General features: G+C 38.4%; 1 protein-coding gene across 1 annotated transcript; it reads left to right on the forward strand.

The window, feature by feature from the left end:
• Positions 1-1,373: 1,373 nt before the first annotated feature.
• On the forward strand, positions 1,374-22,315 carry LOC132352815 (flavin-containing monooxygenase 3). The gene is made up of 9 exons (XM_059903483.1): positions 1,374-1,415; positions 2,384-2,521; positions 11,661-11,849; positions 12,862-13,024; positions 13,275-13,417; positions 14,200-14,399; positions 18,625-18,980; positions 21,200-21,272; positions 21,973-22,315. The coding sequence occupies exons 2-9, from the start codon at positions 2,390-2,392 to the stop codon at positions 22,313-22,315; spliced, it is 1,599 nt and encodes a 532-aa protein (XP_059759466.1). The 5' UTR covers positions 1,374-1,415; positions 2,384-2,389.
• Positions 22,316-23,007: the final 692 nt, after the last annotated feature.

A 23,007-nucleotide genomic window follows, 5' to 3' on the forward strand; every position in this document is an offset into this window, starting at 1 on the left:
TGGAGAGAGACAATAGCATTAGAGGTCAAGCTAGAATTGGGTGTATCCTGCTCATCCTTAGATGAATAAAACTATAGGAATGGTACTGCTTCCTAAGGAAGGTATCCATAATCGCTATAGTTTGAGTAGCATTAAAAACTAAAAAGAGCTCTATGTAAAATGAGAGGAGATAAAAACATGTGATCCAAATTGCAGCTTAGAAAATTCAGTGAGCCTGTGATTAAAAAAAAAAAAGAAATTTTTTTACCTACAACATACCTTTACCATTTGGTAATTGCTAACTACATGCCAGGTTTACATATGCATATATATAAGTGTATAGATAAAAATACGTGTATATACATATATATATATATATATATATATATATATATATATATATATATATATATATATCTCCTCTAAGCCTTGTAACAGTTGAGCAAGATAGATAGTATCCTCATTTTATTAATGAAGAAAACAAGAATTGGAGAGGTTCAATGACTTGCCCAAGGCCACGCAGCTCTAAGTGACTGAACTAAGATTTGAAGTGTCTCTGACTCTCCACTTCACCACATTTACTTTATAGATGAGCATCACCACCTCCAAAAAACATAAAAAGGCAATTCCTCCAGAATTAAATATATGCCAGTTTATGCTAAGTATTACCTGCTTAATGAGGGGACTCACTGAGTCAAATAACTGAGGTATCATCATTTTAAGTGATAGAGGAATATGGTTGGTAGAGAAACAATTTTTAGAAACTTCAATATACTTCATGACCGGGAGTTAAGTGCAGTTTATTTAGTCCCATCACCAACATAATTTTACCTGGTGCTAATGGATCAATTTATGGAATTTGATCTTTTCCATGACTACACACTGACCAGAATCAAAGAAATACAAATTTGAGAAATCTAGGCCTTTGACCACAAAGGTCCAAAGAGAGGATAAGAGGAAGGAGAGAAAACCCATCTTCACTGCTGGGATATCTCAATTAAACAGCTAGTTTTCAACAGTATTGGGGGGCTACTATGAGATACCCAGAGAAGAATTAGAAATGAGAAAAATAAGGTAAATTTTGAATAACACATCATAAAATGGAGCAGAAAACTGCAGAGTCATCTATCTGGGACAAATGCCTGAGTCCCAGGCCAAGAGTCCAGGAGTGTAAGTAGATTGGGTTTACTAGGACTAAAGGGAAAGCAGGGATTGGGCAGCCAAGAGACTAGAGCAGAGCCCCACCCTTGGCAGGGAGTTGATGGTGTCCTCACTTGCTGGAGGACTGGGAAATGAGTTCCTCTTTAAGAGCAACTCCTCCCATTTTGCAATAATCCCCCCTAGAGTGTTGGTTCAGGGAAGCATTTTTTCTTTCAAACTGCCCAAATATCTTGGACAAGACTTAAACCTTCAGAAGAACAGAAGATAAAGAAAAGGTAGAAAAAGAAGGGTGATACTGTAATGATTTGAGAGGGAGGAGAGTGGGATTGGTAAATGGAGAAGGAGCATGCTATATTTGTACCAAATATGGCCAAAATGAGAATGACATATAATTCAAGTAGATCTTTTTTTATTTTCTGAGAATTAAGGATTATGATTTTTGTCATCCAAATCTACTTCTCTGCATATCTATGTGATTTTGTCTAAAAAGACAAAAACAGAGAAAAGTAATAGTCAGGTCTAAAGATATTGTCAGGAATAGGAATAGATTAGGAAACATAATTTATTTTAGAAGAGAATGGAGGTTGAGGGTAGCAGCTAGTGGGAAGAAGTTGTTTTTAGATAAAGAGACTTGACTTTTCTTTTTAATTGAGAAGGTGAAGAACATTATTAGGGGAGAAAAGAGGGTGACTTCCTGGCATACCGAAACACAGATATAACCAGATCTTATTCCTCAAGGTTTATGTTAAAGTAGAAAGAAGAAATAAATATGTGTGTGTATTTATATGTGTGTATGTATATGCATTTATATACATACACATATATATTTGTTTCTTCATTCATACATACATAAATGTTTGTGGGTATAAGTGTGTGTATATGTGTTTTAGCGGTGAATCTCCTCTTTCTCCCATTTACTGTCTCTAGTACAGAGTACATGACAAAGGGCCAAAGGCAAAGAAGACAAATATTTTGCCAGATCATCAGCCTCTTAATTTTGGAGAGTTGACTGAAAACAAAGTGTTTTTTTTGGGAGGAAAAAATATTCTCTTTAGAAATGAAAGAGAAAGGCAAAGTGTAGTCAGATGACTAAAAAAAAGTTCTGATCTATTTTCTTTTAATATTGCTTTCCTTGGTGCAAAAACAAAGTTTCTTATTAAGCCAAAAAGTGATACCAAAAAAAATCCAAAAATGAGTCTTCAGCAATACTGTTGCTGGAAATGTTCCCTGGGCCTTTGCACAGGCAACCATGGTGAAGAAAGTGGCCATCATTGGAGCTGGCATCAGTGGCTTGGCATCCATCAGGAGCTGCCTGGAAGAGGGGCTGGAGCCCACCTGCTTTGAGAAGGGCGAAGACATCGGGGGCCTGTGGAAATTCTCGGTGAGTGGGATGCCACTGCAGTAGACTGGGGAGTGAGATGGGAAGTGTGAGAGCACATTGCTTGAACACAGCCTTCCAAACAAGCTGTCATGGCAGTTACACTCACTCTATGAAGCACAACATCAGAAGCAGGTTGGAAAGTAAGTCCCTTACTTACTTCAAAAGTAAATGAGATAGTGGGCTGGTTAGTCTCTATGTACAGAGCTCAACTCCAATAAATCATTAATAAGTGAGCCACTTGCGGATAAAATCCATGGTCAAATATTGGTTAGGTTTATGTAATGGAATTACATGAGTTATTCATTTAAAAAGCAACGGCTCTTTCCATTCTTTTGTTGAGGTTCTGGAACATCCTCTTAGTGATTCAGACCACAGATTTTAAGATTTCAGGTGCTGACTTCGGTCTTGCCCAAAACGCATAATTCATGAGATAGCTACGAGAGGGACCAAGAATAGGACACACTGATTTGAAGTTCTTCAATGACTTTTTACTTCTATGCATTTATATTAAGGACTCCATCAGCAGACATGCTTGTAAGCTGACGTTAAATCACTTCCTGTGTTGTCTGACAAGCATATCATCGGGTGTGTGGGCTGCCTTGTGCCCCCAACTCTCTCAGTGCCTCCAACCTTAGGAACGCTGTCTGGCTAAGCCTACTCCTGTTTTCTTCTTCTTCTTCTGATAAACCATTAACACATATGGAAACATAGGAAGATCATTAACCCTTTTTAAGCCACCATTTCCTTCTCAAATGCAAAATTAGTATTAAACTTCATACCTTAATAAAAGGTTGTATTTAAGGAGACAGTGTTTGTGACAGCTCTTTAAATATTATAAAGATATGAGAATTATTCTTATTAATGTAGATATTTTCTAGGCTGTAAAGAACTCTTCAAAACATGCAGTATCTTTTATAACATTGTGGAGCCCAGCGTGTCACTGGAATGTGCTGACAGATCTTCAGATTAGCACACTGATGAATCTTAGGGCTATTTTATTGAGCACTTTCTATATGCCAAACACCTTTCCCATTTAATTCAGTCTTTATAATAATCCTATAAGCTAGGTATGAGTTTGTCCCTTTTACAAATGAATCTGAAGCTTAAAAAGAAAAGAAAAAATGATAAATGGCTGGTAAATGGTAAAGACAAGATCCCAATTCAATCTGACTTGTCTCTCCAGCCTGAATTCTTAACCCCTTTTTAAACTGCTGGGTGACATTTCAACAAGTGGCTTATTGAGCAGGCAAGTCTTCTACACAGTGATCTTAACCAAATCCTCATATTCAAACTTACTTTGCGGGCTTCCCTGATGGCTCAGTGGTTAAGAATCTACCTGCCAATGCAGGGGACACAGGTTCCAGCCCTGGTCCGGGAAGATCCCACATGCCGCAGAGCAACAAAGCCAATGTGCCACAACTACTGAGCCTGCACTCTAGAGCCCGTGAGCCACAACTACTGAGCCCATGTGCCACAACTACTAAAGTCCGTGCGTCTAGAGCCCATGCTCCGCAACGAGAAGCCACTGCAATGAGAAGCCCGCGCACCGAAGCGAAGAGTAGCCCACGCTTGCTGCAACTAGAGAAAGCCCGCGCACAGCAACGAAGACCCAACACAGCCAAAAATAAATAAATATAAATAAATAAATAAAAACTTACTTTGCAAAGCATTGCTGAAGAAAGACTGCTGATATAGCTTTTGAGAGCAGCTGCCTCTCTTGTTGCTCAAGAAAGACTTTAAAAATTTGAACCTAGCATCATAGGGTGATAAACTATGCAGCTGCAAATATGTGCTGCTCTTCAAGAAAAAGAAAATTTACCCTAGAGGCTGGAACCTCAAACACAGAGGCTGGAGCCTTGAGACACAAAGGCTTATTACCAGGTCTTGAAACCTAATGAAACTTGCCCTGCTGGATTCCAAAATTGCTTGGGACTGGTGACTCCTTTTTTCCTTCCATTTTCTTCCTTTTGGAATGGGAACATTTGTAACGGGTACCCTATGCCTGTCCCATCACTGTATTTTAGAGGAAGACAACATGTTTCCTTGTTTGGCAGGTCCAGAAATGGAGAATTTTATCCCAGGGTGAATCATACTCAGTCTCATTCATACCTGATTTAGATGATGAGATTTAGGACTTTTAAGCTGATGATATATAAGTGAGATTTGGGACTTGATTTGATGCTGCAGGGGATTGAGACTGTGGGGATGTTGGGCTGAAGTGAATGTATTTGGCATGTGGGATAAATGTGAATCCTTAGGGGCCTGACAGTGGACTGGGGTAGGCTTTTCAAACAATGGCATCCTCAAAGATATCAGGTCCTAATTCTAGCACCTGTAAATGTTCCTAATAAAGACAAAGGATATTTACAGACATGACTAAATTAAGAATTTTGGGATGATGAGATTATCCTGGATCATCTGGGTGGGCCCAAGATGCCATAACATAAACCCCTAAAATAGAGAGGCAGAGAGAGATTTGACACACAAAGATAGAAAAGAAAATGTAACCTCATCAGAAAGAGAGATTTGAAGATGCTATGCTGTGACCTTGAAGATGGAGAAAGGGGACATTAGCCAAGGAATACAGGTGGCCTCAAGATGCTAAAAGAGCCGAGGAACGCTGGCATGCACCAGAAGCTGGAAGAGACAATGATTCTCCCCTAGAGCCTCTGGAATGAACGTGGTTCTGCCAGCACTTTGATTTAGGCCCAGTGATACTGGTTTCCAACTCCTGGTCTCTGGAATCATGAGGGAATAAATTCCTGTTTTTTCAAGCTGTCAAATTTGTGGTAATTTATTATAATAGCCTCACGAAGCTAATAGAAACTAATATACTTGGTTATTCGGAGTTTCCAAACTATTTCACCTCTGTGAGAGGACTTAAAGATTGCAAATGATGTTGTGACTTGCAGTGTTTCTCCAATACCTCTAGGAGTCTGTAGCAGTATACCTAGAATTCACATCATGGGATTATATTATAAAATCAGGTTAAGTTTTGGATTTTCATTATCTTTAGTTTCTAAAGACAGCACTTTACATTCTCTCAACTTTTTTTTCTTTCAGAGAGATCCAAATATTAGCTATGTGCAAAAAGGGTGAAGTGCAGATAATCCAAACTTTTGTAGCTGTTTCCTATAGCACTTTCCTATAGCTCTTCTAGTTCTTTCTTCTAACCCTGATCTAAAGGCAAGATGATATATTTCCCTCACCTGCTCTGATCGCTGAGAAAATAAAGTACATTGTGACTAGGATGCAGGTCTAGGGGAAAGGTCTTTCTTTCTCAGGAGTCCCCCAAACAATATGTGAGTAAACTGTATTTTGGCCTGAAGTGTCATGAATAAAGTCTCTTTTTTTCTGGGCATACAACCCATTGTTCACTTCCCCTGATTTTTTTCTAGCCTATGTATCTATTTGATCTTTAATATTCAGTCTCTCCTTGTGTTAATTATAATCACTATCAAGCTTCCTAAACTCACCCAAAGCTATGAATTCCTCCACCTCTGCATCCCAAATGCACACTAGCAGAGTCAACAACCCAAGGGAGCAGCAGAAAACTCATGCCATATTTCAAGATCACATTGCTTTCTGATGCAAACTTGGCAACTAATCTACCACTGAATTACTTGTAAAGAACAAGGCCACAGCCACATTGGCTTTTGATGTGATTGGAATATTCTAGTATTAAACTAAAAATTTATATTCTATGGGCCTGAAATTTTGAGTTATATGAGCCCTAATTCTAAATTTCTAGTGCTCATTGCTTTTCATTATGAACTGGCAACTCTACATAGAGATCTACAGTTTGATCTTTCATCAGAGGGAAAATCATTTCAGATAGAAAACAATTTTAATTTTTTTAAGGAAAGAAATGTTTTTCTTTGGAGCCCCTTTTAGGTATTTTTTTTAAATTTTTAACTTTATTTATTTATTATTTTTGACAGCGTTGGGTCTTCGTTGCTGTGCGTGGGCTTTCTCTAGTTGTGGCGAGCGGGGCTACTCTTCATCGCGGTGCACGGGCTTCTCATTGCCGTGGCTTCTCTTGTTGTGGAGCACGGACTTTAGGTGCACGGGTTTCAATAGTTGTGGCACGTGGGCTCAGTAGTTGTGGCTCACAGGCTCTAGAGCGCAGGCTCAGTAGTTGTGGCACACTGGCTTATTTGCTCCACGGCACGTGGGATCTTCCCAGACCAGGGCTCGAACCCGTGTCCCCTGCATTGGCAGGCAGATTCTTAACCACTGCGCCACCAGGGAAGCCCCTCTTTTGGGGTTTTATTGGCTCTTTAAATTTGAAAGTGCAATCTTAGGAATTAGACTAATGTTTAGTTTGTTATTTTATTTTTTAAGGATCATAGTTTTGGTCAAATAGTAGCTTAACAACTATTACATCTTGCACTTTGGTCTGTCACTAGTTGATATACAACAAACACTATAAAAAGATGAAATATGCCTTATTTTCAAGTGCCCATGGAATATTTCTAAAACTGACTCAACCAAAAAGCCTCAAATTTTTTGAAAAAATATATAAATAAAATGAAATTCTCTGTTGCCAATACAATAAAATAGAAATTTATAACAAAATGATGGAAAATACTGCCTCCAGGAAATTTTTAAGCTCTCTCTTAAAGATCTATTGATTAATGTTCTTTTAGAAGTTTGAGCCAATTCACTAAGACAAGCGATTGATAATAAAAAAGAGAAACTGGAAAGGAGGAAAAATTATCAGTTACTGTCTATCTGATTTTATACCATGAAGGACATCAATTGGAAAATGGTTGCAAAAAATAAGATAATACAATGAGGTTGGAATTACCAGACAAAAATCAATAGTTTATGCATGTTTTAGAGTTAGCAAACTGGCTCTTTTTATACTAAAGCTGTTCTGTTTTATTTGATCTATACATTTTTAAAATTTTTTGATCCATTATTTTAAAATCATGATATTTCACATAAAAATCTAGGGATATATCTTCTTTTGAAAAATTAGAAAGTCAGGCAACACTGTTATCTCCTCTTACTCTAATACCTGGCCTCTTTTAGGCTAAATTTGAATTCTCTGTTTCACCATATTCATTTTTGACCCATTTCTTGTAACTTCCTCTGTATTTATAGAATTTTTTTTGATTGGTGCTATGTACAAACAACAATCCCTTAGAATATTTCAAACAAAAGACACACCCATTTACAAGATTTTCCATCTTCTCTTGTTCATATAGTTATACCATTCTTTTTGTTTAAGTAAACCTTCATGTTTATATTATTATAACCATGTAAATACTGTTCATTGCTATATTTTCTTTCTTAAATAACTTTTTGTTTTCACTGGAGCTAATAACTGCCTTGTGTCCTTTGCTGGTTTAATTTTATAAATGCTATCTCTAATTCAAACCCCAGGCCATCCCACAGAATTCTGATTCTCCTCTCAACATGTTTAAACACACAAGGTGTTTCACCAGCTTAATTCTTCTCTCAACTATCTCTTAAAGATACTTTCAGATTGTCTTCCTTCTTTTCCCTAGGCTAGCTACACTGCTTTACCCTGGGTAACCCTATTTTCTGGAAACCTTATCTTTCTACTATTTTGTTTATTCTCTCATTTTAGTAGACTATATGAGAGTACATCCTCAGTAGTTTTCTGAGAAATTATATATGTGAAGATTGTAGACCTTGAATGTCTTAGAGTATCATTATTTGATCCAGATTCCCAGTTGATTAGATCTAGTCTTAGCTTTCACCTTTCTTTGGTCTGTTAAGTCAGTTATCACTCATGCATCTATGTTCTACTTTCAAAATATTGTTGCTATTTCTTGTTTGCTTTTATTTTTTTTTCTTTTTCTTTTCTTGTGGGTTCATACCTCTGATACCTTTACAGTAATTTTAGTGGAAAAAGAGTTTAATACATCTATATAATCTTTCATGTTTAATCAGAAGTCTGGATTACTTTAGTAATCAAAAATAAATAAATAAAGCTACTTCCATAAATAACCAAGGTTTGGTTCTTTGTTGAACACTTGCCCCACAAAAAATTTATATTTGAAAATGCAATTTATGACTCTACAGTCATTCTCTTATGAACTTCTTATATGATCAACTTAAAAGAATCAGTCTATAAACATGGGCTCTGAGATACACTATAATACCAAATAGGAATAGTAAGATGTCCATGACATATTTTTGTGCTTTTTTTTTTTTTTTTAAGCAAGTCACAAATGATGCGGTTAGTTGATGCTGCAACCCTTCTCTCATTAATCCTGGCCTTTTCGGAACCCGAGAAAAACTGAAGACCAATCAGCTCAGCATTGCTAGGGGGATTTACTGAATATTACCCTGAAGCAACCAAAGTTGCAAAAGTACCTCAAACCTGTCTCAAAGGTTTGCATCATTTTTATTATATGAAACTCTTCCCTTGTTGTTACATTACATAATTTTCCCCGACTTTGGCTTGCTCCAAAACCTTACCTTTGGCCTTGTATTAGTTTTCTATTTCTGCATAGCAAATTACCACAAACTTTAGCAGCTCAGAACAACACTTATTTATTACTCTCAGGTGTACAGATCAGAAGTACAGCATAGTTCAGCTAGGTTCTTTGCTTAGGGTTTCACGAGGTCAAAAATAAGCTGCTAGCTGGGCAGGGCCCTTATCTGGAGGCACAAGGGAAGAATCTGCACCCAAGTTCATACAGGGTGGTGACTGAATTCAGTTCCTTGCTGTGGTAAGATTAAGGTCTTTGTTTCCTTGCTGGCTGTAAGTTGGGATTCCTCTCAGCTCCTAAAGGCTGCTAGTATTCCTTGGCATATGGCACCCTCCATCTTCAACGCCAAGAACAACAAGCTGAATCCTCCTCATACTTTGAGTGATATGATATTTACAGGTTTCACCCATACTCAGAGGGCAAATGACTGTACAAGGATGAAGAGCACTAAGGGTCACTCTTAAAATTCTGTCTACCAAATGCCTCATGTTATAAGTTGAGGGAAAGTCATGAAGCATGTCAGCGAACCCTAAAACTCTCACTCTGTCCTGGGAGATCCTCTCCCATTTTCTCCTATGAGTTCTTGATATTTTGCAATGTTTTGTCAGTAAGTAATACTAGACTACTAAGTGTTCAGGTCACTCATTTATGTCTAGCATAAATAGGACAACAGACAAATATCCAGAATTACATAGAGAGAAGCATAAAAGCATTCTAAGACACAAGGAGTACCCCCAGTTGGCACAGCTTAATCTCTAGGTCTCTTTTGGATCAATACTCAGTCTTTCAGGTCCCCTCCTTGCCCCTCAGCTGTTTCCAAAATTGTATCTGGGCTTATGGAGAAGGAGAACTTAAATGACCTTGTGGTAAAGGAAAGCCAAAGTTTCCCAGATTCAAACACAGGTCTTGGGACTGTCCTCTGGCCCCTCTGGTCTCCTCATGTTTCTATTCTATTTGGTTACCATTCACACTCATCCTTCAAGAGGGTAAGACAGCAGTTGATGAACCTGGAGACTGTCCTCTCTTAGCTTAATCAGGAGCCACTGAATCTCCTTGCTGAATAGACCTCACTTGTCAGGTCCAGTTTTCTCACTGAGTCCCTGACCCAAGTGGTCCTCTCTGCATCTCTCCTAAAATGTCGCTTAGCTTCTTCCATGGCAACTCTCTGGTAAACTACCTACTAAGATTCTCAGATAATTTCTGCATCCCTGTTGGGAGCAAGCAGGAACTCCTATGTTTTGTTCAAACTGAATGGGTTCAAGAGAGCTAAACTAACGTCCTACCTCTTCCTGATCATTGCTACTTGACTTTCCTGTGTCAACGTCCCCCTACCCAGGTTGGTTCAGGGGGAGCCTTTGATATCTATTCTGATATCTTACCAGAATTTCAAATGTGAAAACAAAAGCCCCTCTTCCCTCAGTGTTCCCCTCAATCTATCTAACAGAAGGTTATGTTAATTTCAGAATTCCAGAATAAAGCTTAGGACTTAGGTAATCCACCATTACCCCTTTTTCTGCCTCTATTCCCCTTTCTCCTTACCCAGTTCACTTAAACCAATGTTTTTCAAACTGGAGATTATGACTCATTAGTGTGCTATGATATAAATTAATGAATCAATCTGCATGTTTAAATGGAATGTATAGAAAGTATGTGTGCAACTCAACTTGTTGAAAATGATTTATTTCATAAAACTTTTGTCCCCACTGTGTGTGTGTTTGTGTGTGTGCATGCACTGGGTTGCAATATAAAATGTATTACTAACTATAGGGTATGGTCAAAAACATTTGAAAAACACTGTTCTAAACATAACCAAACTTCTCTCTGCCCTAGGTACATAAGAAAATATCATGATCTAATCCACCAGAACTACCTCATGACATGCTAAAGGAAATTTTTTTCATTGTGGTAAATAAACCACAATAAAGATTTACTGTTTAACCATTTTAAAGTGCATAGTTCTGTGGCATTAAGTTAAATCACATTACTGTGCAATCATACCACCATCCCTCTCCAGAACATTTTTAATCTTCCCAAAGTAAAATAATACAGAAATTAAACAATAACTCTCGATTCCTTCCTCTCCCTGGTCCCAGGCAACCACCGCTCTTTCAGTCTCTAAAAATGTGATCACTCAGGTTACCTCAGCTAAGTGGAATTATACAGTATTTATCTTTTTGTGACTGGCTTATTTCATTTAGCATATGTCCTCAAAGTTAATGCCTATCACAGCATATATCAGAATTTCCTTTCTTTTTAAGGCTGAATAATACTCCATCGTATGTATATATCACATTTTGTTTGCCCATGCTTATGTGTTGACACATTGAAATCATGCATGGGTGAATTTTGGAAAATATCTACCACTGTATTTAATGGCTAAAAGGAATAAAATTATTCCAGTTACATGTTCTTTAAAGGACATGATGAAATTCAGAATTTGTTTCCCTTAGAAAAGCAAAGATATTAAGAAAGATATATTTTTCCACATTCTAAGTTCCTTTGATTATCATCAAATTGTTTAAGTGAAGTTAATTTATGCCTCATCTTATTTCACTTACTTGTGGGTAAAGGCCGACTGAAAATGAGTGGTAATTATTTGGAACTGGCCCTGACCGTGATAAGTATACTCATTTACAAACTCTCTTCCATTTAAAACCATACTTTCACAGGACCATGCCGAGGAAGGCAGGGCCAGCATTTATCGGTCAGTCTTTACCAACTCTTCCAAAGAGATGACATGTTTTCCAGACTTCCCTTTTCCTGATGACTTTCCCAACTTTATGCATAACAGTAAGCTCCAGGAATACATCACTGCGTTTGCCAAAGAAAAGAACCTCCTGAGATACATTCAACTTAAGGTAAGATATTATCAAGAAATTAATTCGGGGCATTACTGTGAGGAATTTTCTTTTTATTAGTAGATTCCCATTCGTTCCTTTCAGTGTCTCTTTCTTACTTGTCAACGTTTTTAATGATGTGGCTTCTCTGACCCTAGATTTAGAGAATACACATTCTTCTCAAGAATATGTAGGAAATTTACAAAACTTGACCACATTCCATGAATTTAAGAGCTCTTTTTTCCTAAACAATGTATGGGTCAAAAAAGAAATTGCAATGGAAATTTTAAAATATTTAGAGCTGAATGATAATTTAAATTCTACATATTGGTATTTGTGGGAAGCAGAGAGAGCAAAACTTTCATGAAAATTATAAGCTTAAATGCTTATATTAGAAAATAAGCTGGGGCTGGGGCTGCTTTCCCCTTTTAGGCTCTGAAACTCCCCCTCCATCCACTCTAATTTCTCCACTGGTGAGGAGCCTTCCCAAGGTGTAGGAACCTTTCCTCCTTCACAGCTCCCTCCCTGGGCTGCAGGCCCGATCCTGATTCCTAAGGTTTTTCAGGTAATCCTTACGCACACTAAAATTTGAGAAGAACTTATGCTCTGAATATAGACAACATCTTTCATTTTAAGACAATAATGTTAAAAATAAAATGACTAATGAAATACATTAGGAAATAGTTGTTACTACAAAAATTATTGGCCACCAGATTATTTACTACATGTGCTACATGCCTCTTGTAAACTATGATTCAATTCACTGTCATAGCTCCAAAAGGAATCACTCTTCTACTGCAGAAAATACTGGTCATACACAAGGAACCATGTGGGGATAAAAAACATATAGACCATTTAATGTTTTGAATTATTCTGAAGGAATTTTGAATTTGTAATATGTACCTTCATAATGAATTAAGTATTTTTCCTAAGCCCCTATTAAAGATTTTTTTCATCCTATTTGATCAAGTTGGTGCCAAACCTACCTGTTAGCATAGAAAAAAAGAAGGCTATCTTTCTATGTTTCTCTTAGACACTTGTATCCAGTGTAAGTAAACGTCCTGATTTCTCAGTCACTGGCCAATGGGACGTTACCACTGAAAAGGATGGTAAAAAAGAATCAGCTGTCTTTGATGCTGTAATGATTTGTTCTGGACATCATGTGTACCCCAACCTACCAAAAGAGTCCTTTCCAGGTAAGGCCAAAATTTAGGGTGCCATCTACAAATCTGATATGAATGAATAACCTTGATAATGTCTTTCTTACATATATAAAAGTACAATTTATAAAAGCACACATTAAATTAAAATATGCTTCTATTGTATCTAACATACCTGGTGTGCTAAAATTCCAGATTACTGCAACTATATTCACCCACAAGATCTGTTACAGCAGTTTTTTAAATGAAAATCAAATGATTCATATGTTTCCCACTTTTCACTCAGGTCTACAACTTTTTAAAGGCAAATGCTTGCACAGCTGGGACTATAAAGAACCAGGAATATTCAAGGGGAAGCGAGTCCTGGTGATTGGCCTGGGAAATTCGGGCTGTGATATTGCCTCAGAACTCAGCCACACAGCTGAACAGGTACGCCTCCCAGATACTAAGGGAACTATCTTTAAAGGGACAGACACACCATTTGAAAGGTGTGATAATGAAACGGGAGAAGAGCAAGGTGCTTGATAGGAAGACTAAGTAGTGTTTCATATAGCTCAACTTCCCTGGTAACTTGTGAGATTTTAAATAGCTTGATATGGCAAAGGCAGAACATCAGCAAGGAGTGATGTTGTCATTCAACAATCTTCTTCTTTGGGACATTTATTGTCTAACATGTGTCCAGTAAATTCCTCTGAAACTAATGGGATCATTTTGGGATCATCAGATAAGCACAAGCACTAGAAGAAATATGAGTAGAATTCAGTTATTGGTCATCAACACCAGAGAAGATTTGATTAAAATATGAAAATTTGCCTGGAGGAGTACGACAGAGTGTTGATCCTAAGATGTAGATTATAGTGCAGGAAGTTTATTTGGGAGAGCTCTCTGGATGAATACCTCTGAGGGAAGGGAAAGAAGTTTTCCTTTATTTACTCTGAAGCTAGGAGAGTCCTTTAGAATTGTCTCTAGTTGAAGTGAGAGGCTGGGCCTTTATATCCTTCCATTAACCAGTCACTGAATGCAGGGAATCCAAAAAGAGTATAAGTTACCAAAGTAACTGCCAAAGAGGGCTGACAGCTTAGGGTTGCCTTCTGGCAACACTCCCAGAAGCTGTTTTAATAACTCCATTCCTAAAGGCAGATCTGGGGGATATATCACAATATCCAGTACAAATGGTCACCACTTTAATGGTTGAAATGGTGTTCTTTAAGGTCATCGTCAGCTCCAGAAGTGGCTCCTGGGTGATGAGCCGGGTCTGGCATGGTGGCTATCCATGGGACATGATGTTTATCACTCGATTTGAAACCTTCCTCAAGAACAACTTACCAACAGTCATCTCTGACTGGTGGTACGTGAAGCAAATGAACGCAAGATTCAAGCATGAGAACTATGGCTTGATGCCTTTAAATGGGTAAAGCAGAGTTAAACATTTTATGCCTGCTAATTTTTATTTCAGTGTCAACAACCCTTATGTGTGTTGTAACCCCTAAACAAATCAAAGTGAAGTAATCACCTCTCACATTTCAGAGGATAAAGAATTGCAAAAGTTAGGGGTATTTTCCTATTCACAATCCTCCTTACCAGATTTGCACAGCTGGAAAGTTATATAATATCAATACCTCAGGAATTAGTCCCTAGAGTTATGATAATAATAGTCAACATGTTTTAAGCCCTTAATACATGTCAGAGTCTCTGACACTCATTATCTCCCTTTATTTTCACAACAACTATGAGGATGGCTCTGTTATAATCTTCATTTCAGAGATGAGAAAACTGTGGTTCAATGTAGTTAACTTTACCAAAGCCACACAGCCAGGAAGTTAAAGGCTTGTCCAGATCTGCTGACTCCAGAGTCCCTCACTCTTAGCCACCTTGCTCTACTGCCTCTTTCTTAATGACAAAGTTAAGTTAAGCAAAGCAGAACTTTCCCTGTGCTTCACTCTCCTCACCTGCTCCTTAATGGAGCCCTCGCACTGAACTATGGCCACAATGTTTACAACTTCAGTCTCCTCACTCTCTCCTATAACATCCCCCAAGCCAGTCACATGATAAGAAATTACTTTGACGTGGGTGAAAAACCCAAGTTATAAGCTGTTTACATCAAAGTTAATTCACTAATTCAACAAATATTTATTAAGCATTTATTATGTGCCAGGACCTGTGTTAAATCCTGTGGATATAGCAGTGAACAAACACATAAAATCGCTGTCCCACATTCTAGTAGTGGGAAACAGACAATAAACAAATAGCAGAAAATCATATGGTGACATGTATCAGGGAGAAAAAACAAAGCAAGCAAGGGTAACAGGGAGTGCCATCAGGACAATTTTAAACACTCCGCAGGGGAGGTCTCACTGAGAAAACTTTTAAGCAAATTCCTGAAGGAGATGAGAAAATGAGCCATGAGGATATCTGGAGAAGAGCATTCTGGACAATGGGAACAGCTAGGACATCACCTCTTCAGGGGTATGACTGGTATGTTCAACAAACTACAATGAGCTTCTCTTCCTGGAGAAGATGGCTGGGGAGAGTAGCAGGAAATGAAACCAGAGACATCAATATAGCCAGTTTACATTGGGTCTTGTAGGCCACTGTAAGGAGTCTGGCCTTTACTCTGAATGCAGTGGGAAGACATTGCAGGCATCTGAGTAAATTGAAGACAAGATCTAAGTTAATTTGAAGAGATCACTTTGGCTGTTATGGTCATCACTCATTATAGGTGGGTAGGTCAAGGAAGGAAGTGGAAACACTAGGTAAGAGGCTATCGTCAAAGAGCATTATTCCTATGTTTTCCTCTAAGAGTTTACATTCTCTGATATAAATCACAGCAAGATCTTTTTTGACCCACCTCCTAGAGAAATGGAAATAAAAACAAAAATAAACAAATGGGACCTAATGAAACTTAAAACCTTTTGCACAGCAAAGGAAACTATAAACAAGATGAAAAGACAACCTTCAGAATGGGAGAAAATATTTGCAAATGAATCAATGGACAAAGGATTAATCTCCAAAATATATAAACAGTTCATGCAGCTCAGTATTAAAAAAACAAACAACCCAATCAAAAAATAGGCAGAAGACCTAAATAGACGTTTCTCCAAAGAAGATATAGAAATGGCCAAGAGACACATGAAAAGTTGATCAACATCACTAATTATTAGACAAATGCAAATCAAAACTGCAATGAGGTATCACCTCACACCAGTTAGAATGGGCATCATCAGAAAATCTACAAACAACAAATGCTGGAGAGGGTGTGGAGAAAAGGGAACCCTCTTGCTCTGTTGGTGGGAATGCAAATTGATACAGCCACTATGGAGAACAGTATGGAGGTTCCTTAAAAAACTAAAAATAGAATTACCATACGACCCAGCAATCCCATTACCTGGGCATATACCCGGAGAAAACCATAATTCAAGAAGACACATGCATCCCAATGTTCATTGCAGCACTGTTTACAATAGCCAGGTCATGGAAGCAACCTAAATGCCCATCGACAGATGAATGGATAAAGAAGATGTGGTACATATATACAATGGAATATTACTCAGCCATAAAAAGGAATGAAACTGGGTCATTTGTAGAGACGTGGATGGACCTAGAGACTGTCATACAGAGTGAAAGTCAGAAAAGAGAAAAACAAATATCGTATATGAACGCATATATGTGGAATCTAGAAAAATGGTACAGATGAACCAGTTTGCAAGGCAGAAATAGAGACACAGATGTAGAGAACAAATGTATGGAAGCAGGGGTGGTGGTGGTGGTGGTGTGATGAATTGGGAGATTGGGATTGACATGTATACACTAATAGGTATAAAACAGATAACTAATAAGAACCTGCTGTATAAAATAAATAAATAAAGAGGCTATTGTCAAAAATCCATATGAGAGGGGTAGGTGGCTTGAAGTAGGATCGTCAGTGCTCAGAAGTGGTCAGATTTTGGATACAGTTTGAAGGTAAACCCAAACAGGATTTTCTGTTAGATTGAATAACAGACGTGAAAGCAAAAAAAGGGTCAAGGATGTCTTCCAGACTTTTGATCTGAGCAAGAGGGCAAGGATGGAGGTGACATCTATAGAGATGTGGAAAACCATGGGAGGAGCGGAAATTTAGTTTTAAACGTATCAAAGTTGGAATGTCTATTCGACATTCACACAGAAGAATGTGGAAAAGCAGTGGGATACACAAGACAGAAGAGACATTCAAACCATAAGTTTAAAGTGTGAACTGAAACAACAACAACAACAAAAATGTGGACTGATCGGAATATAGATAGTATTTAAAGAAATGAAAACTAGATGACGTCTCTTGAAGAATGAATGGAGATGGAGAAAACAAAAGGTATGAGGGCTGAGTCCTGGGGCACATCATCGTTTAGAGGTCAGGAAGAGGAGAAGAATTCAGCAGGAGACACTGAGAAAGAATAGCGAGGTAGATAGAAAGGAATCAAGAGTGAGTGATGACCTGAAAGCAAAATGAAGACAGTGTTTCATGGAGGAGGACACCATGAAGTGTGTCAAATGCTGCTAATAAGTTGAGTAAAATGAGAAGTAAGAGTAGACCATGGGATCTGGCAGCTTGAAGATCCTGGTGGCCTTGACAAAAGAAGTTTCAACATGGCAGTGGGTTTAAGATAAATGGCAGGTAATTTGAGCAGTTGAATCCAGCCTTTTTCCAATCAGCATTCCAACCAATCTCATTGTCTGGCTCAGTTTCCTCCCCAGTGGAGTCTACCTATGGCTCTCTCACAGCTCTCACCGTCCTATAGGAACAAAGTCTTTTCCTTCAACATTATTCAGTTCACCCCTAAGTTCAGATTTATGTGCACTCACTAGAGATATTACTGAATAAAAAGTAATCAGAAGCTCTCTCTTTCCAGATTTCCAGTGGCCTCTTCCTTCTCCTGGCCTTATTTAAATTCCTAGATGCTCCCTCCCTCACCTGACTTGTGCCTTTGTCAGCACGGGGCTCACACTTCACATTTTATGATAGAACCTGACTGCAGTCTTCCCACCTTTGGCTTCCTTCCACCTATTTGATCTTCTTTACATCACAATGACCACTTTGGAGTATGCTATGTTAAGAATAATGGCTAACATTTCGAGCACTATGTATGTGCTACAAACTACACCAAATTCTTTATATTACTTAGGTCTCCCAATGACCTGCGGTAGGTATAACTTTATTGCCACTCCAGATGAGAAAGATGAGGCAAGAGAAATTAAGAAAACTTAATTTGATCAAGGTTCACAGTTGATAAGTAGCAAAGAAAAAAATTTAAAGACCCGGGTACTCTGACTTTAAGAGTTTTCCCTGATATAGGTTTTAACAGGGGAAAGGGCCTGGGTGCTTATTCTGGGATTTAGAGAGAGCTCTGTGGAAGAGAAGAGAAAGATCACAGGAAATAGAGAAGGGATCAGCAAAAAACAACTTCTCTTACTCCACAATGTTGCCTTACATCAGTTTTGTTCTTCAACCATATTGGTGACACTCCATGGCACATTAAAAAATCTTGAGTCATTTTCTCCTTCCTTACTAATTAACTATTAACAATCACTAATTAATTATTATGGACCAATAAAAGAAACAGGAAATGTTACTGTTCTAATGGTCATCTCTGTTTTCCATACAGCACCCTGAGGAAAGAGCCCGTGTTCAATGATGAGCTCCCGGCTCGCATTCTATGTGGCACTGTGACTGTTAAGCCAAATGTGAAGGAGTTTACAGAGACTTCGGCCATTTTTGAGGATGGGACAGTGTTTGAGGCCATTGACTGTGTCATCTTTGCAACAGGCTATAGTTATGCCTACCCCTTCCTTGATGACTCCATCATTAAGAGCAGAGACAACGAGGTCACCTTATTTAAAGGCATCTTCCCGCCTCCACTGGAGAAGCCAACCATGGCAGTGATCGGCCTTGTCCAGTCCCTTGGAGCTGTCATCCCCACAACTGACTTGCAGTCTCGCTGGGCAGTGCAAGTAATAAAGGGTAAGTAGACAAAGAAGTTCATTGATGGGAAAGATGGAAGCCAATGAGAATGGCTTCGAGTCTTTGTGAAAACAATAATCCTAATAACAAGGGACAAATCCTAGGTCCCATCCAGTTTCCTTCCAGGATCTACAATTCTACATTTTTGGTACTATATTTTATAAGCAATTAAAAATATATTACATTGGGTTGTCATAAACAATAGTACAAGACATTATTCAAGGAGTAGTTTGCGATTTATAACTCCTTAGAACTGTTAATTACCCAAGACCTTTCATTAAACTTGAGAACACCAGAGCTTCTCATCTTAAACGCATGACAACTTTATAAAATTAAGATTTCAAAACTCAATAGAATGACATTTCTTGAAAGGTTAATAACAGATGTTTCAAAGCCAATATCCAGCCAACTTTAAACATCCACAGTCATGAAAAAAAATTATCATTGCTAGAGAGGAAGTGGATTTCCTGCTCTATTTTCTTCCCTGCCATGGATCATTAGAAGCAGAAAGCACTTGGTGTGGTAGACAGTCAGTCTTTAAGGAATACTAAATCCCTGTATTTTAAAAAGAAAAAGGAAACAACAAACTTGATTGGGGCCAAGCAAAGAAGGCAGGCAGCATCATCCAGCCCTAGGCACTGGGATCAGATTCACACTAACCTTTAAATGCAGTCGTGGGCCAATTCAGATAATAAGACCAAACAGGGCCATGGTTAAAGAACAGATAGAGATGTCAAAGTTTAGTGCACAAAGTTTAGTTGGTCTTAAAGGTATGAAACTTATGGATAAGGAATCTTAGCTGGTCTGCTTCCTTTGAAGCCACATCTAAGGCTTCCAGTCCTACCTGACTTGCTGGGGTTTAAATGTTCTTTTATACTGGTGGTTGGAACCTACAACTACATAGCCTGCATCATCGCCCACCACCAGGCTACTATCCACACCATTACAGTCCTTCATATCAGTGATCTCTCTGAATCTCCTTCACTCTCCGGTCCCCAAGCAGAGATGTGTTGCAGGATGATGTTACTACAGTAAGGCAGCAGCCAGGAAGGTGAGGGCATGAAATTCTACTTAGAAAGAGCTAAGCTCAGGGTTCAGGTTCAAAGAGACTGGCAATAAAATGTGGGACACTTACTCTCTGTGTGGACAAGAGTTGTAACCTGGGCTCTGAAGAAAGGAGACAAGGCAGATACCCAATCAACAGAGAACTGATGCACAAAGCAAAGACTCAGTCTTAGGGGAAATGGAAGATAAGGCAAACAATCCAATTTGGGGGAACCAGGGTACCAGGATAGAGGGGTCAGCTACAAGCAGCCCAATGGCAATAGCTGGTGGGCTATAGAATACAGCCTCTTCTCCATCTCTCCTCCTGCCCAAGAACAGAATGAGTTCCAAGGTTTGAAACAAGGCCATGTCTACAGACTGTTCATGTGATCCTGCCTATAAGGATTTCAGGAATAGGGAGTTAGGCAAGTCATTGCAGGTCTTGAGCAATCAGAGCTAGGCTGGGAGTTCTAGTCTTGCTCCAGGTGATCCCAGAATTGCCAAAGAAACCACACTAATTTGAAGCATCTCTGGGTACAAAAGTTTGGGTCTAGATTTCAGAGAATTCTGTAAATTGGTGCCAGAAAGAGCCTGAAATCTTGGGGCAGCCCCAACTCAGATTTAGTCTCCTGGGACTTCCCTATATCCTTGGTGACTTGTGGACAGTACATATCCTCAGTCTCATTCAGGAGCTATTGGCTTTTCAGAGAGAACCTTGCGGCTTCACTAAATTCTCTATCTTATCTGCTGTAAATTCCCTTTCCTGGCAAAGCAAGATAACTTCCTATGAAGATTTTTTTTCTTAAATCTTAAAAAAGAGATGCCTATTTACCTTTGGCTATAATTTATTAGATAACATACTTAGAAATAAAGCTGAGAGATTAGAATATATAATCTAATATTTTGAAACTGATTTTTTAAATCCGATAACTGGTTTAAGTGCAAAGATACAAAGATAAAAGACTATTTGGGTAATGGCTTTTAATTATTGTGACAAGTATCATCACTGAGAAGATTGGGAATGACCTGTATGTTTGTCTCAAAATTTTATTTTGCTAGACAGTGACAAAAATTTGGAAATACTAATGTGATTCATAACTATTAAAAAGGAAACATTGCAGGCTGGTCCTGTGACAGACTTATTTAACTACTATCATGTCTTTCCCTTTTTATAGGAACTTGCACTTTGCCTTCTGTCAAGGACATGATGAATGATATTGATGAAAAAATGGGGAAAAAGCTCAAATGGTAAGAGCAGCTATTGTAAAGGGGATCTATAATTTTCATAGAAAAAGCAGAATTTGTGAATACTTGGAACTATTTTAGTTTTAAATGGCCCTGAGTGAGGTCATTACGGTGACAGCTATGAGCTAAATTCAGCCATTCAACAAATATTTATATCCAGGATCTATTTTGCACCTGATACCTCACTAAATCCTGTTTTAACCCTCCATAGCTCCTGCAATATGTCATAGAAAGGAAACCCAGAAAGATTAGAAGTCAGAGGAGTTTGGGAACATGTGGATGTGGACTTCAATTTTCTAGCCCATAAATCCTCTAAGATGTAAAGGATGCTTTCCAACAGATGGCTCTAATAAAATGAGAACTTGTCAGAAGAACTGGGTTCCAGCCCTACCTCTGTCACTAATTAGCTCAGTGGCCATGAAGTAGTAACCTCACTTGAGCAAGAGACAATTTACCTACTTGTAAATGTGAATAAAATTGCCTTTCTCAGCTGCCTTGCAGTGTTGTGGAATGTCCAAATGAGATCAGTATGAAAGTCCTTTAGTAACAACTACAAAGTACAGGATAATGGGCAATAGTCCCCTTACCAACACAAAGGATAGATGTTGATTCCCATGGATAAAAAGGTGTGAGGCATTTTCCCTGTTCTTTTTCCTGCACAAAGCGTGGATGACCACAGTCTTGTTTCCTCTCCCGCCCCTAGGTTTGGCAAAAGCGATACCATACAGACGGATTATATCGTTTATATGGATGAACTTGCCTCCTTCATTGGGGCAAAGCCCAACATCCCATGGCTGTTTCTCACAGATCCAAAGTTGGCCTTGGAGGTTTACTTTGGCCCTTGCAGCTCATATCAGTTTAGGCTGGTGGGGCCGGGGAAGTGGCCAGGAGCCAGAAATGCCATCCTGACCCAGTGGGACCGGATATTGAAACCCACGACGACAAGAATTGTTGGGAGTCCTCTGAAGCCTTGCTTATTTTGCAGTTGGTTCAGGCCCGTTCTTATTTCTGTTCTGTCAATTGCTGCTTTCCTTGTGTTGTTCTAATCATCATTCCATCTAGGGTTCTGAAAGTAACTAGCACTACCTGGGAAGAAACTTTGCTATTTAAAAATTAGGAATTTCACACCTCCTACTTTCCTATTTAGCAGGCATTAGTCAGTAAGACAGTACTATTTCTAGGCTTTTAAATAAGCTCCTGTAAGAATCATGTCATGATCTGAAGAGCATTAATCAATTCTCTTCAGGTTCCACTAACATTTCATAATTCCATAACATTTCCATAACATTTCATAATTAGATATATGCTCTTTATCTCTAACCTAAATCATCTCCTGAAACATTTGACATGATTCCTTTTCTCCTTAAACAATGTTTGAAATATGTATTTCAAATCTAAACAAAGAGCAGATTAAGCAGAGTAGTTGCAATATGATAGTCCCAGCCTACTTCTACAAACTATTTGCAGGATCAAGGGGAGAATTTGGCTATTATATTCTATTTCTGTCCTCCAGGCGATTCCTCCTCTCCCCTGGCCAAGAAACATAGCATGGAGACCCCATTTATAATGAAAGTTAGCAAGAAGTAACTCATTTTATTTAGATTCTCAATAAGGAACCAACTTTCCAACATGTAGCAGCAAAATAATGACAACAATAACAATAATAATGAGTAGAGCACCAAATATACCTTTTAACTGAATGGACAGTCTTTTAAAAAATTAAATATTTAGCCAAAGC

Source organism: Balaenoptera ricei, chromosome 1 (genome assembly GCF_028023285.1).
Source record: "Balaenoptera ricei isolate mBalRic1 chromosome 1, mBalRic1.hap2, whole genome shotgun sequence".
Lineage (NCBI taxonomy): Eukaryota > Metazoa > Chordata > Mammalia > Artiodactyla > Balaenopteridae > Balaenoptera > Balaenoptera ricei.

Bases quoted from the DNA above. Each gene is read 5' to 3' on its own strand.
- LOC132352815 (XM_059903483.1), top strand. From the start codon at position 2,390: ATGGTGAAGAAAGTGGCCATCATTGGAGCTGGCATCAGTGGCTTGGCA. The intron at 2,522-11,660 runs GTGAGTGGGATG...ATACTTTCACAG, and splicing joins GGGGCCTGTGGAAATTCTCG to GACCATGCCGAGGAAGGCAG. The intron at 13,025-13,274 runs GTAAGGCCAAAA...CTTTTCACTCAG, and splicing joins ACCAAAAGAGTCCTTTCCAG to GTCTACAACTTTTTAAAGGC.